We start from the raw sequence: 15,925 nt of genomic DNA, 5'->3' as shown, positions 1-15,925 counted from the left end.
CAGCATCCTGGACCTGATTTGAAGCCCCAGGAGCGGCAAACACCCCCCCCCCCACCCCACCCACCCACCTCATCCTCCACAAACACATACACATCATTGAAAAAAGGAAGGATTTGGACTATAGCTTGGTGGTAATATGCAAAAGATGCTTGTTTAATCCTCAGAACCAAAGTTGAGGCTCTAATTTGCTAGGACGTGGAGCCACCCACGTCTTACAGTTATTTGAGTAGGGAAAAGTGAGGAGCTATATGAATGAAATAGGAGTTGCTGAGCCCAAAGCCTCCTTGTTAGGTTATAGAGTCCTGCGCTTGCAGTGAGAATGGAGCTAATGAGGGTTCAAATCGCTGAGCCCAGACATGAGATCAAGTCCAGAGAATCAGGGTAAAGGGTAAAATTGGAGTAGGACAGATAACTTGATGACATGTGTAGAATCTGTTGTATTAGAAACACTACACTTTTTTTGTTTGGCTGTGAAGTCATAAAGATAATTATTGAGAATGGTTACCTTGTGTATTACAGATTGATGGGAATGTGCCATCTAAAATAGAGACCACTAATTATGAAAGATTCACCTCAGTATTCACAATTTACTTCTTTGCTTTTCTAGACCCTCTCTGACCATGCCCCATAGGAATCTGACAGGAAGCTGCAATGTTAATTGTGGTTGTAAAATACACGAGTATGAGCCAGTCTGTGGGTCAGATGGAATCACCTACTTTAACCCTTGTCTGGCTGGCTGTGTTAACAGTGGCAATCTTAGCAGTGGGGTGAGTATATTTCATAAATTCTTCCTCTGATGTTAATCCAGCATTTGGTGACAGAATTTATTATGCACACAATGACCCCTGTCTCTCTTTTCAACAGACTCCAAACCACCTTTGAAAAATACCTAGCAGAAAGAAAACTATGCAGTGTTATCTTTTTTTGTCTTTTACCCAGGATGACTGGAGCATTTTTGAGTGTGTAGAGACTTGAGCTGTCTGTTATTTACATTTCGTGCCAGCTCAGTGAAAGTTGATAAGGCTGAGCTGCCGGCCTTCCAGCTGTTGCTCTGACGGAGCCCTTGTAATATCCTTGAAGGTCAAGATGACTAGAGTTGCTATTGATGGAAAGACTAGCACAGCACTTCTTCTGATCAGAGTCTGGGAAGATAGGCAAAGGCATTTTTCAGAGATGATCGTTTCAGTTCAAACCTTTTCTTCCCCCACTTTCAGTGTAAGGATATTTCTGTCAGTTGAAGAATAGGCTATTTTGAAAATTCCCATTCCTGTGAATTATAAATAGACTGTAATATAATACTGCAGGAGCAAGTTTTCATCGTTCACTCCATTCTTTATTGAGCCTGCTTTGCTTTAATTGTAAATTTAAAACACATTGTGTTGTTTTTTTCTATACAGATGATAGGGAATATATTGATGGTTGTAGGGAATATATTGAGTGTTGCCATTCTTTTTTTTTTTTTTTTTTGTGGCCAGTCCTGGGCCTTGAACTCAGGGCCTGAGTACTGTCCCTGGCTTCCTTTTGCTCAAGGCTAGCACTCTGCCACTTGAGCCACAGCGCCACTTCTGGCCGTTTTCTGTATATGTGGTGCTGGGGAATTGAACCCAGGGCTTCATGTATACGAGGCAAGCGCTCTTGCCACTAGGCCATATCCCCAGCCCCGCGAGTGTTGCCATTCTTGATGTCTGGGTTTGAATTTAGAGCGACAAATGAAGAATTCCTGTTGCTGATTCCCTGTTAAATAATTGGTGAGCTCCAGGATGTGACCATGTTGAAAGAGGTCAGGGGATCTGTTCTCTTCAATAGCCAGATTCTTTCTTGGAAGTGAGCAGATCCTTTGGAACAAGTTGTTCTTTCTTTTTAAAAGATCAGCAAAATGCTCTGAGCTTAGCGAGGTCAACACCCCAGTTTTATATCCACAAGTTTACTGTTGCTGGAAGTAAGAGAATGAATGAATTCAGGGAATTCCCATTCAGCAGAACACCATTTGACATTCATTGGTTTAGTTTGATCTATCAGTAGTCCCTAATAAAGTTTCATTTTCACTTTTGTATCAGAGATTTAGCTTCTTTTGCTCTTCTGTATCTTCAGTCCCCTTGAATGGCACTTGTCATAGCATTTGGGACTCAGAAGATATTTGTTGGGGAAAAAAAATAGACAAGTGGTTTTTTTTTTGTTTTGTTTTGTTTTTCTTTTTCTTTTTTGCTCAGCATTGTATCCTGACAGCTGGGCTCTGTTAGAGTACAGAGCAGCCCTGGGCAGGGAGCACAATCACCAGATTAAAGTGATATCACCGAGTGGGGGAGTGTGTTACTCATGCACAGGAGGTTGTGGTCACAAGCTAAATAGTTTGTACTGGAGCAGCCAATGAGAAGTTCACTGTTATTGATACTGAAGCCATTATGCTTGCTTATGAACATATTTAATAGGACCCATGGTAGGCCTACTGTGTGTTCAGAGACGTGCTCTCCAATTAACCAGAAAAAATAGAAAAAGAAAAAGAAGTAGTAAAGCTTTAGCTCAAGTAGTAGAGTCATCAGAAAAGCTCAGGGACATCAGTTTCAACCGACAAATGAGCACACAAACGGACATGTCCTGAGGTTACGTGGTGAAAGTTTCTTACAAAAGGTTCAAACCCCTGTAGCCAGAAATTTTTGGTGTTATTACAGACATACACATTGTAACTTTGTTAAGGTCAACAAAAACCAATTTTTCGTGACACACTTTGCTTATTTATTTGGTGGATGCTGGTATTGGGGCTCTAACTCGGTGCCTCGGGATTGGTTCTCAGCTCTTTCACACAAAGACGGCACTCTGCCCCTTGATCTGTGACTCCGTTTGTGGCTGTTTGTTGGTTAATTGGAGATAAGAGTCTCGTGGACTTTCCCCCTCTGGATGGCTTTGAACCGCAGTCCTCAGATCTCAGCCTCACCAGAAGCTAGGATTCTAAGCATGAGTCACCTGCCCTTGTTTACTTATTTATTTTGAAACGTAAATACTAGAGTTATTTTAGTCCGTCTTTGTTTGACTTGGTCCTCTGTGCGTGTGTGTGCGTGCGTGTGCGTGTGTGCGCGTGTGTGCGTGTGCGTGTGCATGCGTGTGTGCTGGTATTGGAGCTTGAACTCATGGCCTCACTGTCTCTTGGCTTTTTCACTCCAGGCTGGCACTCTTACCACTTTGTTTTGTTTTGTTTTGTTTTTGGCCAGTCCTGGGCCTTGAACTCGGGGCCTGAGCGCTGTCCCTGGCTTCCTTTTGCTCAAGGCCAGCACTCTGCCTCCTGAGCCACAGCGCCCCTCCCTTGCCCCCGTCTTCCTCTCCCTCTGCCGCGCGGTGCTTCCGCTTGGCCAGCAACCCGTCTCGGTCTTGCCCCCCAGATTCGGAATTACACCGAGTGCACCTGCGTCCAGAGCCGACAGGTGATCACCCCCCCCACGGGGGGCCAGCTCCGCGTGGTCATCGTGAAGACCTACCTCCACGAGCACGGCCACGCCGTGTCCGGGAAGTGCAAGCGCACCTGCAACACCCTCATCCCCTTCCTGGCCTTCCTGTTCATCGTCACCTTCATCACGGCCTGCGCCCAGCCCTCGGCCATCATAGTGACGCTCAGGTGAGCTCAGCCTTGCCACGCTGGCCACAGCTCAGGGCCAGGAACTTCCCGTCCCGGCCTCGGGTTTGGGTTCAGCCAGGCGTCCTTCGGGCCCCTCTGGTTTCTGCAGTCCCTGCCCTGGAGGGTTCGTGTTCAGGAGCAGCGAGCCCTCCCCGGCCGAGCTCTGGAAGGCAGGGAGCATCTTGGGAACGGATCTAAGTCCTGCAGGCCACGGAGGCTGTGATCTCCTGCCTTGTCGAGGATGGGTAGATGCCACGCCTCCAGCCCCAGCGATCCTTCACGCTGGGCCTGTGTTTCAGAACGCAGAGGCCGTTCGTGTCACTGTCCTATAAAGCTCTGGAGCTGGATCAAGGAAATGCAGTTTTTTCAGTTGACCAGACTGCACCTACTTTGTCATATTAGATTTCCTGTTGGGGGTTTTGTCCATCTGTTTCTAAAAGGATGTGCAAACTATTTTTGTGCTAATAAAAATGTGGGTGGCACATTGGCATTCTTGCATTGGTGTTTGCCGTGAAAGCGGCAGCCTGTAGTGGAAGGTCATCCCCGTGTTTGTTTTAAAGGTGCCGGGGTGCGGGACAGCAGGACGTGGAGGGAAGTCCTTGTTCTTTCTTGTGGCGTCTCAGTGCCCCGTGGTTGACCGCACCTGCTCAGATGCCAAGTTCAGTGAGGGTAGCTGGATTGTACCAGAAATACTCCGCCCTTCTTTCTGTTGGATGCTGAGGGAGACCTTCTTTGTGACAGCCACATTTTTATTTCTTGGTGCCAGTCCGGGGCTTGAACTCATAACCTGGGAGCTGTCCCTAAATGTTTTTACACAGGTTGATGCTCCACCACTTGAGCTACAGCTCTACTTGTGGACTTTTTGTTGTTTTTTTGGTGGTTAATTAGAGATAAGAGTTTCCTGGGCTTTCTGCTCGGGCTGGCTTTGCTTCACACTGTAATCCCCACATCTCAGACTCTCGAGTAGCTAGGATTGCAGATATGAGTGACCACCACCTGGTTTTTAGCCTACATTCTAAGAAAACACACACATACGCGTGTGCGTGTACATACACGTGCATGCACTTGTGCACACACACAAAGTGGGGTTGGAGGAGCTCATTGTTTCCTAAATTTTGATTCTTTTATTATTTTTAGGCTGTAGGTAGAGTATTTTTTCTTTACTTTTTTTGTCCTACCTTGGAGGAATTATGGGAGTGATTTTCATTGGAGATATCCACCCATTCTGGAAAAAGCCAACAAACCCAGAAAGAGAAAACAGTATTAAGATAATATGTTAGGATTTTTAGAAATAGAACTGAGTTTGAATCCCACTGCAACTGTGTTTATCTCTTTAGCTAAGAGCCTTTGCTATCCACCAGTGTGCACATAAAGAGTAAGCTTTTGTATGTGTGTGTGAGTGTGTCTTCACTGAGAAGATTTCTAGTGTATGATATACTACGAAAATTTTTGCCTCACTCTTGTTAGTAAATTCTAGAAGATTAAATACTTTGACACAGCATCCTATTCATTTTTGGCCTTACACAGAGCAGGCTTAACTGGTGGCCATTTTCCAAGGGTCCCTACTTAATGCTTTTCTTCTTGTTCTTCACTGTAGGTCTGTGGAAGATGAAGAGAGACCTTTTGCCCTGGGAATGCAGTTTGTGTTGTTACGAACACTCGGTATGTCCCAAAATTTCCAAGTGTGCCTTTGAGTTCCTCTTTACAGTAGGCAGAGACCGTCATTTTTGTTTACAAGTGGCGAGTTAAGTCCTTTGTTAGCATTTGTGGCTGGGATTTTACAGGTTTGTGGTAAAAGAACACTTCCTTATTTTTGGATTTCAACTGAGAGCTCACCAGTTCACAGTGATAAAACCAACTTGAGGTTAGTTTCTTTTTGACTATGAACATAAACTTGGCCAAAATCCTCCAGATAATCTTATACGGGAAGAAATAGTAAGTCAACAGACTTGTAATTTTTTGGTGGGAGTGGTCGGCCATGGGCCTTGCATTTAGGGCCTGTACACTGTCTCTAAGCTTTTTTGCTCAAGTCTAGCCTGTATCACTTTGAGCCACAGCACCACATCTGGTTTTCTGGTGGCTAACTGGAGATGAGTCTCACTGACTTTCCTGCCCAGGCTGGCTCAGATCTCAGCCTTTTGAGCAGCTTTTGGGCATGTGCCACTGGCGCCTGGCTTTGTAATGGGTTTGTCACTTTGGCTTTTTGGTCCCTTTACAGGTTCCTTCCATAAAAGCATGAGATACTGGTACATATTTTACTTGTGAAATGTTCAATTTTTTTACTTCTTTATAGTAATTTTATTGGACTGAGGGAAGCATATATGTACTGAGTTTTCTCAGGAACAAAAGAATTCTAAGAAGAAAACAAAAAGATTCTCCAAGCTACACGTGAGACCATTCTACAGGCTTTCCTCACCCACAAGAAAAGCTCATTAGTGCCATGTGAATAGAATGCTTGAAGAATCATTTCTCAGATGCAGTGTCACCCAGGAAGGCATGGGACAATGAGCACGAAACAGGCTTTCATGTCACCTGTTGTTGGGTCGCTTTTGATGTATTGTTTATTGACTTCCTTGTCGTCAGGCTTATTTTTCCTTTCTTACGTAGCAGCTCAACGTTTTCTTCAGCTGGTGTTTTCCCCTTTAGGAATCAGTACTGTTGTCCACAGGGCAAAATAGAAAGTTGTTTCTTTAATTCAAATTCAGTTTTTTTTTTTTTTTGGCCAGTCCTGGGCCTTGGACTCAGGGCCTGAGCACTGTCCCTGGCTTCTTCCCGCTCAAGGCTAGCACTCTGCCACTTGAGCCACAGCGCCGCTTCTGGCCGTTCTCTGTATATGTGGTGCTGGGGAATCGAACCTAGAGCCTCGTGTGTCCGAGGCAGGCACTCTTTGCCACTAGGCTATATCCCCAGCCCTCAAATTCAGTTTTGAAGGGTGAAGTGTTTTAAAATGACTTTACCCTTCTGTTCTACAGTGAATTCCTCTGGAAGCCTCAGTTTGTCATATGGTAGGGTAGATAGGCCAGTCCAAGAATGATATTTTTCCAATACGCTCTAGTGAACATGGCTTATTAAAGCATGCTGCTTAAAGGAAGTTCTGATCCACACACACACACACAGAGTTATGCCTCGTGCTTTTTGAAAACCAGAAAGTGTTTTCATTATGACTTTTGTGTATGCATGTGGTGATCTGGCATTTGAACCCAGGGCCTTGCACTTTTGCTTAGCTTTTTTAGTCAAAGCTTGTGTTCTGCACTTGCGCTACAGCTCCACTTCTGCTTTTTTGGCGCTTAATTGGAGATAAGTCTCAGAGACTTTCCTGCCCTGGCTGGCTTCAAACCACAATCCTCAGAATTCAACCTTACTAGTAGCTAGGGTTACAGGCATGAGATGTGGCACTACACACAAGTAGAGGGAAGACATAAGAGGCATAGTTGTCTAATTCATCTTTCCCTGGAAAAAGTGGAGTCAGGCTCACAAACCATTTTCCATCTTCCTAAAATTATAAAAGCAAATAAGTATCTGGTACTTTAGTAGCAGTAAAACTTAATTGTAGTGATAGACCTCATTTCAGATAAATATAAGTTATGTAAACATTTGCTTACTGGGTCCTGGTAGCTATGCCTATAATCCTAGCCACTCAGTAGCCCAAGATCTCAAGATCACAGCGTGAAGCCAGACTAGGAAGGAAAGTCCATGATACTCTTATCTCCAATTAGCAACCAAGAAGTCAGACGTGGAAGTGCAGCGTGAGTGGAAAAGTGCCAGCCACGAGCAAAGAATCTATGGGACAGTGCCCAGGACCTGAGCGCAAGCCCCTGCTCTTGCACACTCACAAAAGTGTCTTACTCACAGCCTTTATTTCTGTTATTATTGTTACTTGCTTTCCCTCTTCCCTTTCTATCCCATTCCTAGCACTCTTTCTTCTTGTATACTTTTACTGAGGACCCACGGCTGTCCTGATAGGCAAGGTGTGTGTGTGTGTGTGTGTGTGTGTGTGTGTGTGCGCACGCGCGCGTGTGCTGGGGCTTGGACTCAGGACCAGGGAATTCTCTCTGAGTGCTTTTTACTCAAGGCCAATGTTCTACCACTTGACTCACAGCTCTATTTGAGGGTTTGGGTGGTTAGTTGGGCTTTTCTGACTGGACTGGCTTCAAAGTGTGATTCTTTTTTTTTTTTTTTTTGGCCAGTCCTGGGGCTTGGACTCAGGGCCTGAACACTGTCCCTGGCTTCTTTTTGCTCAAGGCTAGCACTCTGCCACTTGAGCCACAGCACCACTTCTGGCCATTTTCTGCATATGTGGTGCTGGGGAATTGAACCCAGGGCCTCATGTATATGAGACAAGCACTCTTGCCACTAGGCCATATCCCCAGCCCCTAAAGTATGATTGTTATAGCTGGGATTTTAGATGGGAGGTACTGATGCCTGGCTCTGATAGGCTCTTGAGAAGCGAAGCAGAAGAGACTGGGCCTCTGCCTTAAAGGACTTCTTGGCTAACAGATGTTTAATGGTTTAAGTAAATACCACGTGGTTGTTAGTCAAGTGGAGTAAGTTAATAGTAAAGTGTTTTCTATCTGAGTCAGCTCATTCAGGTGAATGAGCTAGGGGTGAGGTACATTTTGGCAAAGGATGAAGGAATTCACCTAGGTGACTTTGGGGGAGGTGGAATTAAAGACAAGCCCCATGTCCCTAGTTCAAACTACAAAGCCTCTACTCACGCAGCCGTCTCATAAGCTTCAAAGGTGTGCTTTATGACCTCATCATTTCCGTCTGCCAAGTGCGTTTGTGAGGTTGCCATTTGATGTGGGGTCTGACTTAGGGGTGACAGTGCTTCCTCCTCCTCTTCCTTCCTTCAAACACGAGGATGTAACCACAAGAATTAAATGTGTTGAATGGCAGGCAAATGGTAGGCCAAAAAGAGCTCTAGTATAGCTCCATAAGTTTTTAATTTTTAAAAAATCTAAGTTTCAAAGGATTATCTAATTACGTTTTTTGGCAGTAGATAGTTCCTCCAGCCTTATAGAGACATAATTGACAGAATTGTAACCAGAGTGAACAGGGTGATGATGTGACACACACATAAAGCAATAGTTGTTTTTATGTTCCAAAAAATGAGCAACACATTCTGAGATGCAAATATTTGCCATTTAGGGAATTTTTTTTTATAATGAATAAATTGTGATAAGATGAAAAAAAATGTATCAAGTTCACGCAAGAAAATCACTCCTAGCGACTGGTTTTTGAACAAACAAGTACTTAGTTATTTGCAAGCCTGATTTCTCAGCCAGGGCCAGTGACTCCCGCCTGTAGTCTCAGCAATTCGGATTCAGTCAGGGCAAGAAAGTCTGTGAGCCCTTTTTCTTTTTTGATTGGCTATGGCGCTTGGGCACTGTCTCTGCACTCTTTCTGCTCCAGGTTAGCACTGTGCCACTTCCGGTCTGCTGGTGATTAATTGGTGCTAAGAGTCTCCTGGACTTTGAACCTCAGTCCTCAGATCTCAGCCTCCCAAGTAGCTAGGACTACAGATGGGAGCCACCGGCACACAGGGCACGGCTCTCTGAGACCTTTCTCTCCCACGAGTCACCAGGTAGCCGGGAGTGGCACGAGTCAAGGGGTATAGTGCTCATGCCTGTAGTTCAAGCCCAGGTAAGTATAAAACCAACCAAGCAAAAACATGAAAGCAAAACGAATTACAGGAAGTCTGATTTCTCTCCCAAGGTGTGCTCAGCCCGTTACGTAACACCTGCTTTCCTCTCGCCCACACAGCGTACATCCCTACTCCGATTTACTTCGGGGCGGTCATCGACACCACCTGCATGCTGTGGCAGCAGGAGTGCGGCGTGCGGGGCTCCTGCTGGGAGTACAACGTGACGTCCTTCCGCTTCGTCTACTTCGGCCTGGCGGCTGGCCTCAAGTTTGTCGGCTTCGTTTTCATCTTCCTGGCCTGGTACTCTATCAGATGCAAAGAAGACGGGCTGCGGCGGCGGCGGTGCCGGGAGTTCCCTCTGTGCACGGTGAGCGAGCTCGTGGGGCGGCCCGACGGTGCCGAGAAGCACGCCCGGACTACCTCGTGCCCCGCGTTCAGCACCCACGGGGAAGTCCACCAGGAGGCCCGTCTGCGGAAAGGGATTCCCTGCGCAGCACAGACCTACCCAGGTCCCTTCCCAGAAGCAATAAGCCCCTCTGCAGACCCCGGGCTGGAAGACGGCCCCGCTGTCCTGTAGCATCTTTCCTGAATCTTGAAAAACAGAAGACTTGGTTTTGTTGGCCGAGTTGAACGTGGCGACTCGAGAAACATCTGTGCCTTCTTTTATTTCCCTTTTTAAACAAACCTCTATAGACATCATCCTTGAACCAACAAAACTCAGCATACACAGCCACTACTGCGTGAGGGCTGCATACCTCAACGAGGCTGAGAGCCCGCCCCCTCTTCTCCCCTAGGAGGAGGCTAGATAGGTTTGTGACCATGTTTTGCTATGTTCGCTTCGTGCGCGCTCACGCTCCTGTCGGGTAGAAGGCTGAGGTCCTCGGGGGGAGCCATGGTCGTGCTTATCATTAGCACACACCCCCATCAAAGGTGAGCTTGGCCAGGACTTTGCATTTGCCAGTCCAGGTGTTTAGGTAGAGCGCCTTCCTTGAGTTCTGCCACAAAGCACAAATGAGTTTGCCTCAACTATGCAATTTGATTGGAAAAATAAGTGCAGCATGTATGTTGCTTTTGCTTTTGGAGAACTAAGCGGATAGGGTTTTGAAAAGTGGAAGCTCAGCACGCCCCGATGCACCGTTAATAGCATGTTAAGCCATAGCAGAGTTATCAAGCAGATAGAATTTTTCAAATGCTTCAATGACAGGAACAGCTACATCATTTCATAAAACAAATTCTCTTTTACCTGCCTTCCCTGTTATAAGGTAGCTAAAAGAGTTTGCTCAATCATATATCCGATAGCTTGAACAGAAACAGCAGTATTCTTTCATAAGAGGCTTTAAAACTAGTGTGCTAAACAATATGGCTAGCAAATGTACTTTGAGATGAATAATAAGAAAAGAAATAGATGGCTTTCTCATCCAAAGAAATTGCTGTTGGAACTCTTTTTAGTTCTTATAGGCCCACTAAAAGTAGTTAAGAATTGTAATTTTGATATTCAGAGTAGTTGAGAGAGAAATTCCAGGCGTGAGAACAAGTCTCACCTGAGCATTTTAGTTGTCTCTTTAAAGCACTGGCAAATCTGTATTCTTTTCTTTTTTCCTGGGGTTGCTTCAGTGAATGAGTAATTAAGTTATGGAAGCTGTACCTGGGCTATGAGAACCACTTTCAGTACAGCAAGAGGGAGACGTGTGAGCTTGGAACTCGAATCGGATCTGACTTGTAGCGATGATTAACCATTATCTAAGACAGAACATTCTACCCCACTCTCTTCTCCTTCTGTCCCGCCTCTTGTATCCTTGCTGTGATAATTCTGAGAGGAGCTTTTTTCCCCCCATCCCTAGCTGCACTTTGGGTTCACTGTTCAGCCTTCTTTTACGAGCCTCCCACGGTACCACGCTGACAGAGGCACCACCTGGGATGCTTTCTCTCTACACGTTTTTCTGAAGCCGTGATAGGCTGGCAGACGGTAACTCGTGGATCTGGCTGTTGGGGACCGAGAGGGCCCCCTATACCCATGGAGTTTGGGGCTGTTCCTGCCAAGGGTCCCATGCTTCAGAAGGGCTAACCCTGGGAAACGGGTTCTACTCTTCCACAGAACAGAGTAATTGCCAGATCAACACACGCTTTGGGCTTTGGGGACTCCATGCTTGCTTCACTGTGCAGGTCGAATTCTGTGGGTATCCCTGGGGAGATGGTTGCTTTCCTTTCTCTCCAGGAATCACACTGGCCACGTGATTCTCTCGGTTATTTGCAGTTTGTGCAGACTACCGCTGTTAGATTAAATAATATCCACAAGGGGTGGGGCTAGTATCACAGATAACAGGGCTCTTCTGTGGGCTCCTGAGCTTGGCTGTCATAGAGATGAGGAATATTGGCCGGCTAGAATTGTAACTACAGTGATACTTGTTAAGCCTTGGTCAATGTAGGTGTGAGGGAATGTTGCCGATTTACCTAGAGTCTGTTCACGTGTCTTCTTTGCCCTTGGTGGGAGACCTTGAGCCTTTAGAAAGGAAGGTTTCCTTTGGCTTTGGAGCTTGTGATGTTCACAATGGGGAGGGAGGTCTTTCTTTTTTTCTAATCCCTGAGATTCTGCATTAGGAAACTCTTGGTGGGGTGGCTTTGTGTTTGGTGCTAAGGTTGTTGGACTCACCTCTTAGCCCTGCACCCCTTTCTCTCCCCTGAGTGGCCATTTGGTTCAGCAATCACTGACTGAGCACCAGTTATCTGTGAGGTCCATGAAAGCTTTTGGGATGATTAAGCCAGAACTAAACAGAATTGGCTTCAAACGGGTGCCACAAAGTTATTATTGTACTTCGTGACACTGACAGGTAGCAGGGGTATCATGAATGTGGTGTTGGTGACTATAGAGTTTTAAGTAGTAATAGTCAGGTTGGGATGAAGTTGTAGAATTTGTACCAGTTAAGAATTGTTTCCAAAATGCTTTAGGCTCTGGTAGCATCATTGGAATATTATGTAGCCAACTAAGTGACTGTTTCATAGATGATACCATTTAATGTTCTTATATGGCTTTCTGTGTTTGTGAACTACTTGGCCATGTTATTTTATAGTCATGGCTCATATTAGAAGTTGTAATTGCCACCAGCCACATACATAAGCTACAAATGAACTTGTTTTGGCAAAAAGTAAATCTTGTTTCTTCATCGTGTCTGTAAATTAATGTATTATTTGGTTTTAATATGCAATATCACACCCTTGTGTTCAGCTCATTAATTGAGAAACTTGCCAGGGTATAGAGTCTGCAGTTGGCACAGTTCTTTTAGTTATCTTGATTAGGATGAAATCCTCATCCCTTCTAGGTAGAGTTAATTCTTGAGTACAGTCAGAAGTCATTTAGAATCACAGTGTTGGGGATAGTGAGTAAGGAAGAGCCGTAAGCAAACAAATGAGTATTTGTGGAGTGTTGACTGAAGAGTATTTTGTCGGACACTATGATTATTCATTTTAATAACTTGCAGTGACTTTTTTTTGGTGGTGCTGGGATTGAACTCAGGGCCTTGCACATGCTAAGCATGTTCCACTAGTGAAACACATTTATAGCCTCCCTTCTCCCCCCATTTAAAAAACAACAACACATGAACTTGAAGCAAAGAGGTGGTAAAGTCACTTAGGGTTGTACAGAGAGGCAGAGACAGAGTATAGATATAGATTTCTTTGATTGCATTGTTCACATCTTACATTATATCGTGCAGACAAGTTTTCAGTTAACCATGGCAAGATGTGACTATAGAATAGGTCTGTGCATTTCACTTGTAGATGCATTATGACTGCTGAAGGATGGAAACATCTTCATTTATTCCTTTGTGCAAATAGGAGAAATACTCTAGGAAATTCATGTAGGAGCCACTAACATTTAATATTTTACTAGATTTTCAAAGTAAATTTTCTTTAGCTAAGTAGTAACATTCTCATATCATAGCTCAAGGATTTATAATTGATATTCCACCTGGAATGCATCCAATTTCCATGTAAACATCAGATCCCAGCAGTTTCTTAATTTTTAAAAATTTAAATAGTTGCACAAAGGGGGTTAGATTAAACATATCAGTTGATGAGTCCAGTAGCCAGCAGAATTGTTGAATCTGAGCTCTAAGGATTTCTTTTTTGTTCTTTCAGAATATTACCATTCTCAATAAGTGTTTTGGTGAATCTGAGGTTTGAGACTCCTAATTTAGACTTCCAGCGAGCATACGGAAGCCACGCTGGGTACTTTACTGTCCCTGCCGTGCAGTCAGGGTGTTGCTTGGAGCTGCTCTGGCGGGTGACAGCTCTCCTCCATTTCCCCCAACCACTAAGAAGGCCTTTCTTGAGAGAGAGGTTGAATTGGGAGCCTTTATTAGAGAGCTGGCTACTGCAGGTGGGCTTCTATCTCAAAAGGCTGCAGCCTGGAATTTTGCCCGAATCAAGTATTTAAAGAGAAAAACCACATGTTGGAGGCAGAGATCTGAATCCCCACAGGAACAGACCCTATAGGGTGGTAGCTTAGACTTTCCATAACGAGGGGCGTAGATGCCTCCAAGTCTCCATTTAGGGAGAGGCAAGCAAAGCCGACCGTTTAGCAGAAACCCAAGGCTGCCATGCGCTGTAGCAAAAGCTTTCCTAGGGCGACCCAGCATGGCGTCTGCATACTCTCTGAAGCAAGGCTCTCCTAGCTTCCCCAGAGCTATCCGCAGCACAGTGGGCGGCCTCTCTCCGCTACAGAAGGTCCTTCAGTCCACCCTTCCAGCCAGTAGTTTTTGGTAGACTTGGAGCCGGAAAGTTTCTTTCCTTCTTCCTGCCCTCCTGCCTGCCTTTCTTTTTCTTTCTATCTTCTTTTCTCCCTCCCTCCCTCCCTCTCTCTCTCATTTCTTTCTTTCTCTCTCCCTCTCTTCTTCCCACCCTCCCTTCTTTCCTTCCTCTCTGCCTTTTGTAGAACCTCTTGGTGCACCAAGGAGAAGCTTCACCATTGGTATAGACCTGAAGCATTTGTAGGAAATTTCTAGAGTGCTCAGGAGCAGTAGGCATGCCCAAGACCTGGCTTATTTCCCGGTGTGATTAGGAGGCATCACCAGTGACACAGAAGATGAGTGAAACTATTGCTACGTAGGTGCATAGCAAGTATCCTAAGTAGCAGATAGATACCAAAACACTACAGCCCCAGAATTTCACACAGACAGCAGGTTTGATGACTCTGCGTGGCAGAATTCTGTAGGATTCATTGTGTACTTCCTCTTCCATAGTAAAGGAGTGTATCTCACAGGCGAAGTTAGTTACTGTGGGCACTTTATCCTTTCTTTCTTCTCTCTCATCTTCTGCAATGCTGCTAGATGTGTCTGTCCAAGAACTTCCTTTTGCATTGGAATCAGATCTGTGTATGTTTGAAGAGGTTTAATTTTAAGCACTTCATTTTTTATTCAACCCTAAGGAAGATCAAATGTGATGAAAATCTTCCTTAAAGGGTTTTTTTTTCAGCATTCAATAAAATGCCTTGGTGCTAAAAGTACTTACTGATGCATGTTGACTACGGAATTCCCAGTAGTTCACTAACCAGGGGCTGCATGAGCTTTGCACTCAGGCGTCTGGAAACCTTCCCAGAGAACCCACCCCCATTTCATTTCAGCAGTCTGTGAAATCCACTGTGAAAATGAAGACTGCAAGGGGGGATACTTTGCTATGAGAAGCACAGTGCTTTGATGCTTAGTTTAGCAAGAACAATCGATGCTAACCATAATTCCAGAAAGAGGGATAAAGCTACTTAGATAAGAAGTCTTTTCTTACATTTTCTCCAACAAACTTATGCCCTTGTGAGGTGTGTTTAGCATTGGTATTAGGAAGAGATTACCTGCCTTTCCTTCCTTCATACTTTCATCTCTCTCTCGCTCTTTATTTCTCTCTTTTTTCCTTCTTTCTTTCTGTCTCTTTCCTTCCTTCCTCCCTTCCCCCCCACTTTCTTTCTTTTTTCTTTCTGGCAGTCTACGATATATGCATGTCAAAATAGAAGGAGAAAATATTATTGAAAATTTAAAATTATCAGGACATTAGTCAACCAAAGGGGTGAACAAGAGAAATTGAAAGTCTGTATCTAGAAATGAAAAATAAGAACCCCAAGTAAGACTTGGTAGTGAACATTTTTCTTAAAATAACCTCTACTGAAAACTCCAAACGCAAGTTAGAAGCGTGAAACTGGAAAGGTGAGCCTTGAACTCTATGGTACAGGAAGTGTAGGACCGTGTCAAATAACCTGTCATTAGGATCTCAGTGGAGTGTGTGTTCACTGTGCGTGTGTGCGTGTGTGTGCGTGCATGCTTGTGTGCTGAAGTGTGCTTGTGATGAATGGATGCATTCTTGATTTGTTCCAAAATGGAGTTGATTTTATGATTTTTTAAGATGAGTATTTATTAGGAGATGTGTTAGAGTAATTTAAGAGATGTCTGATGAATTTCCTTGTGCTTAATGAACTCAATTGTCAGTGGACTGATCCACTCAGTTTACAACATCTTGCATACTTGATCATGGAAAATTAAGGAAAACAGTTTTGAAAAAACAGAATAAAGTGTGTTGGATTGAAACGAATTTGTCTCCAGCTTTTGTTGATTAGAGGGATGGGGCATCGATGACAGTATGAGGTCCTCACATCCCCACAAAAATAACGCCTAATGAACTGGTAGCTTTTGAAG

The 15,925-nt window shown here is 44.6% G+C and overlaps 1 protein-coding gene across 1 annotated transcript in view; it reads left to right on the top strand.

The window, feature by feature from the left end:
* The window catches only part of Slco5a1 (solute carrier organic anion transporter family member 5A1), a 122,722-nt gene extending 108,651 nt beyond the window's left edge, over positions 1 to 14,071 (top strand). The window contains exons 7-10 of the mRNA XM_048358677.1: positions 608 to 767; positions 3,375 to 3,607; positions 5,205 to 5,269; positions 9,371 to 14,071. Of these exons, the coding sequence (XP_048214634.1) occupies positions 608 to 767; positions 3,375 to 3,607; positions 5,205 to 5,269; positions 9,371 to 9,828 (916 nt within the window). The 3' untranslated portion in view covers positions 9,829 to 14,071. The remainder of the gene's footprint in view (positions 1 to 607; positions 768 to 3,374; positions 3,608 to 5,204; positions 5,270 to 9,370) is intronic.
* The last annotated feature ends 1,854 nt before the right edge of the window (positions 14,072 to 15,925 follow it).

Source organism: Perognathus longimembris, chromosome 12, assembly GCF_023159225.1.
Source record: "Perognathus longimembris pacificus isolate PPM17 chromosome 12, ASM2315922v1, whole genome shotgun sequence".
Taxonomy (NCBI): Eukaryota; Metazoa; Chordata; class Mammalia; order Rodentia; family Heteromyidae; genus Perognathus; species Perognathus longimembris.
Note: the sequence above shows the minus strand (reverse complement) of the source record. Positions and strands in the feature narration are given on the sequence as shown.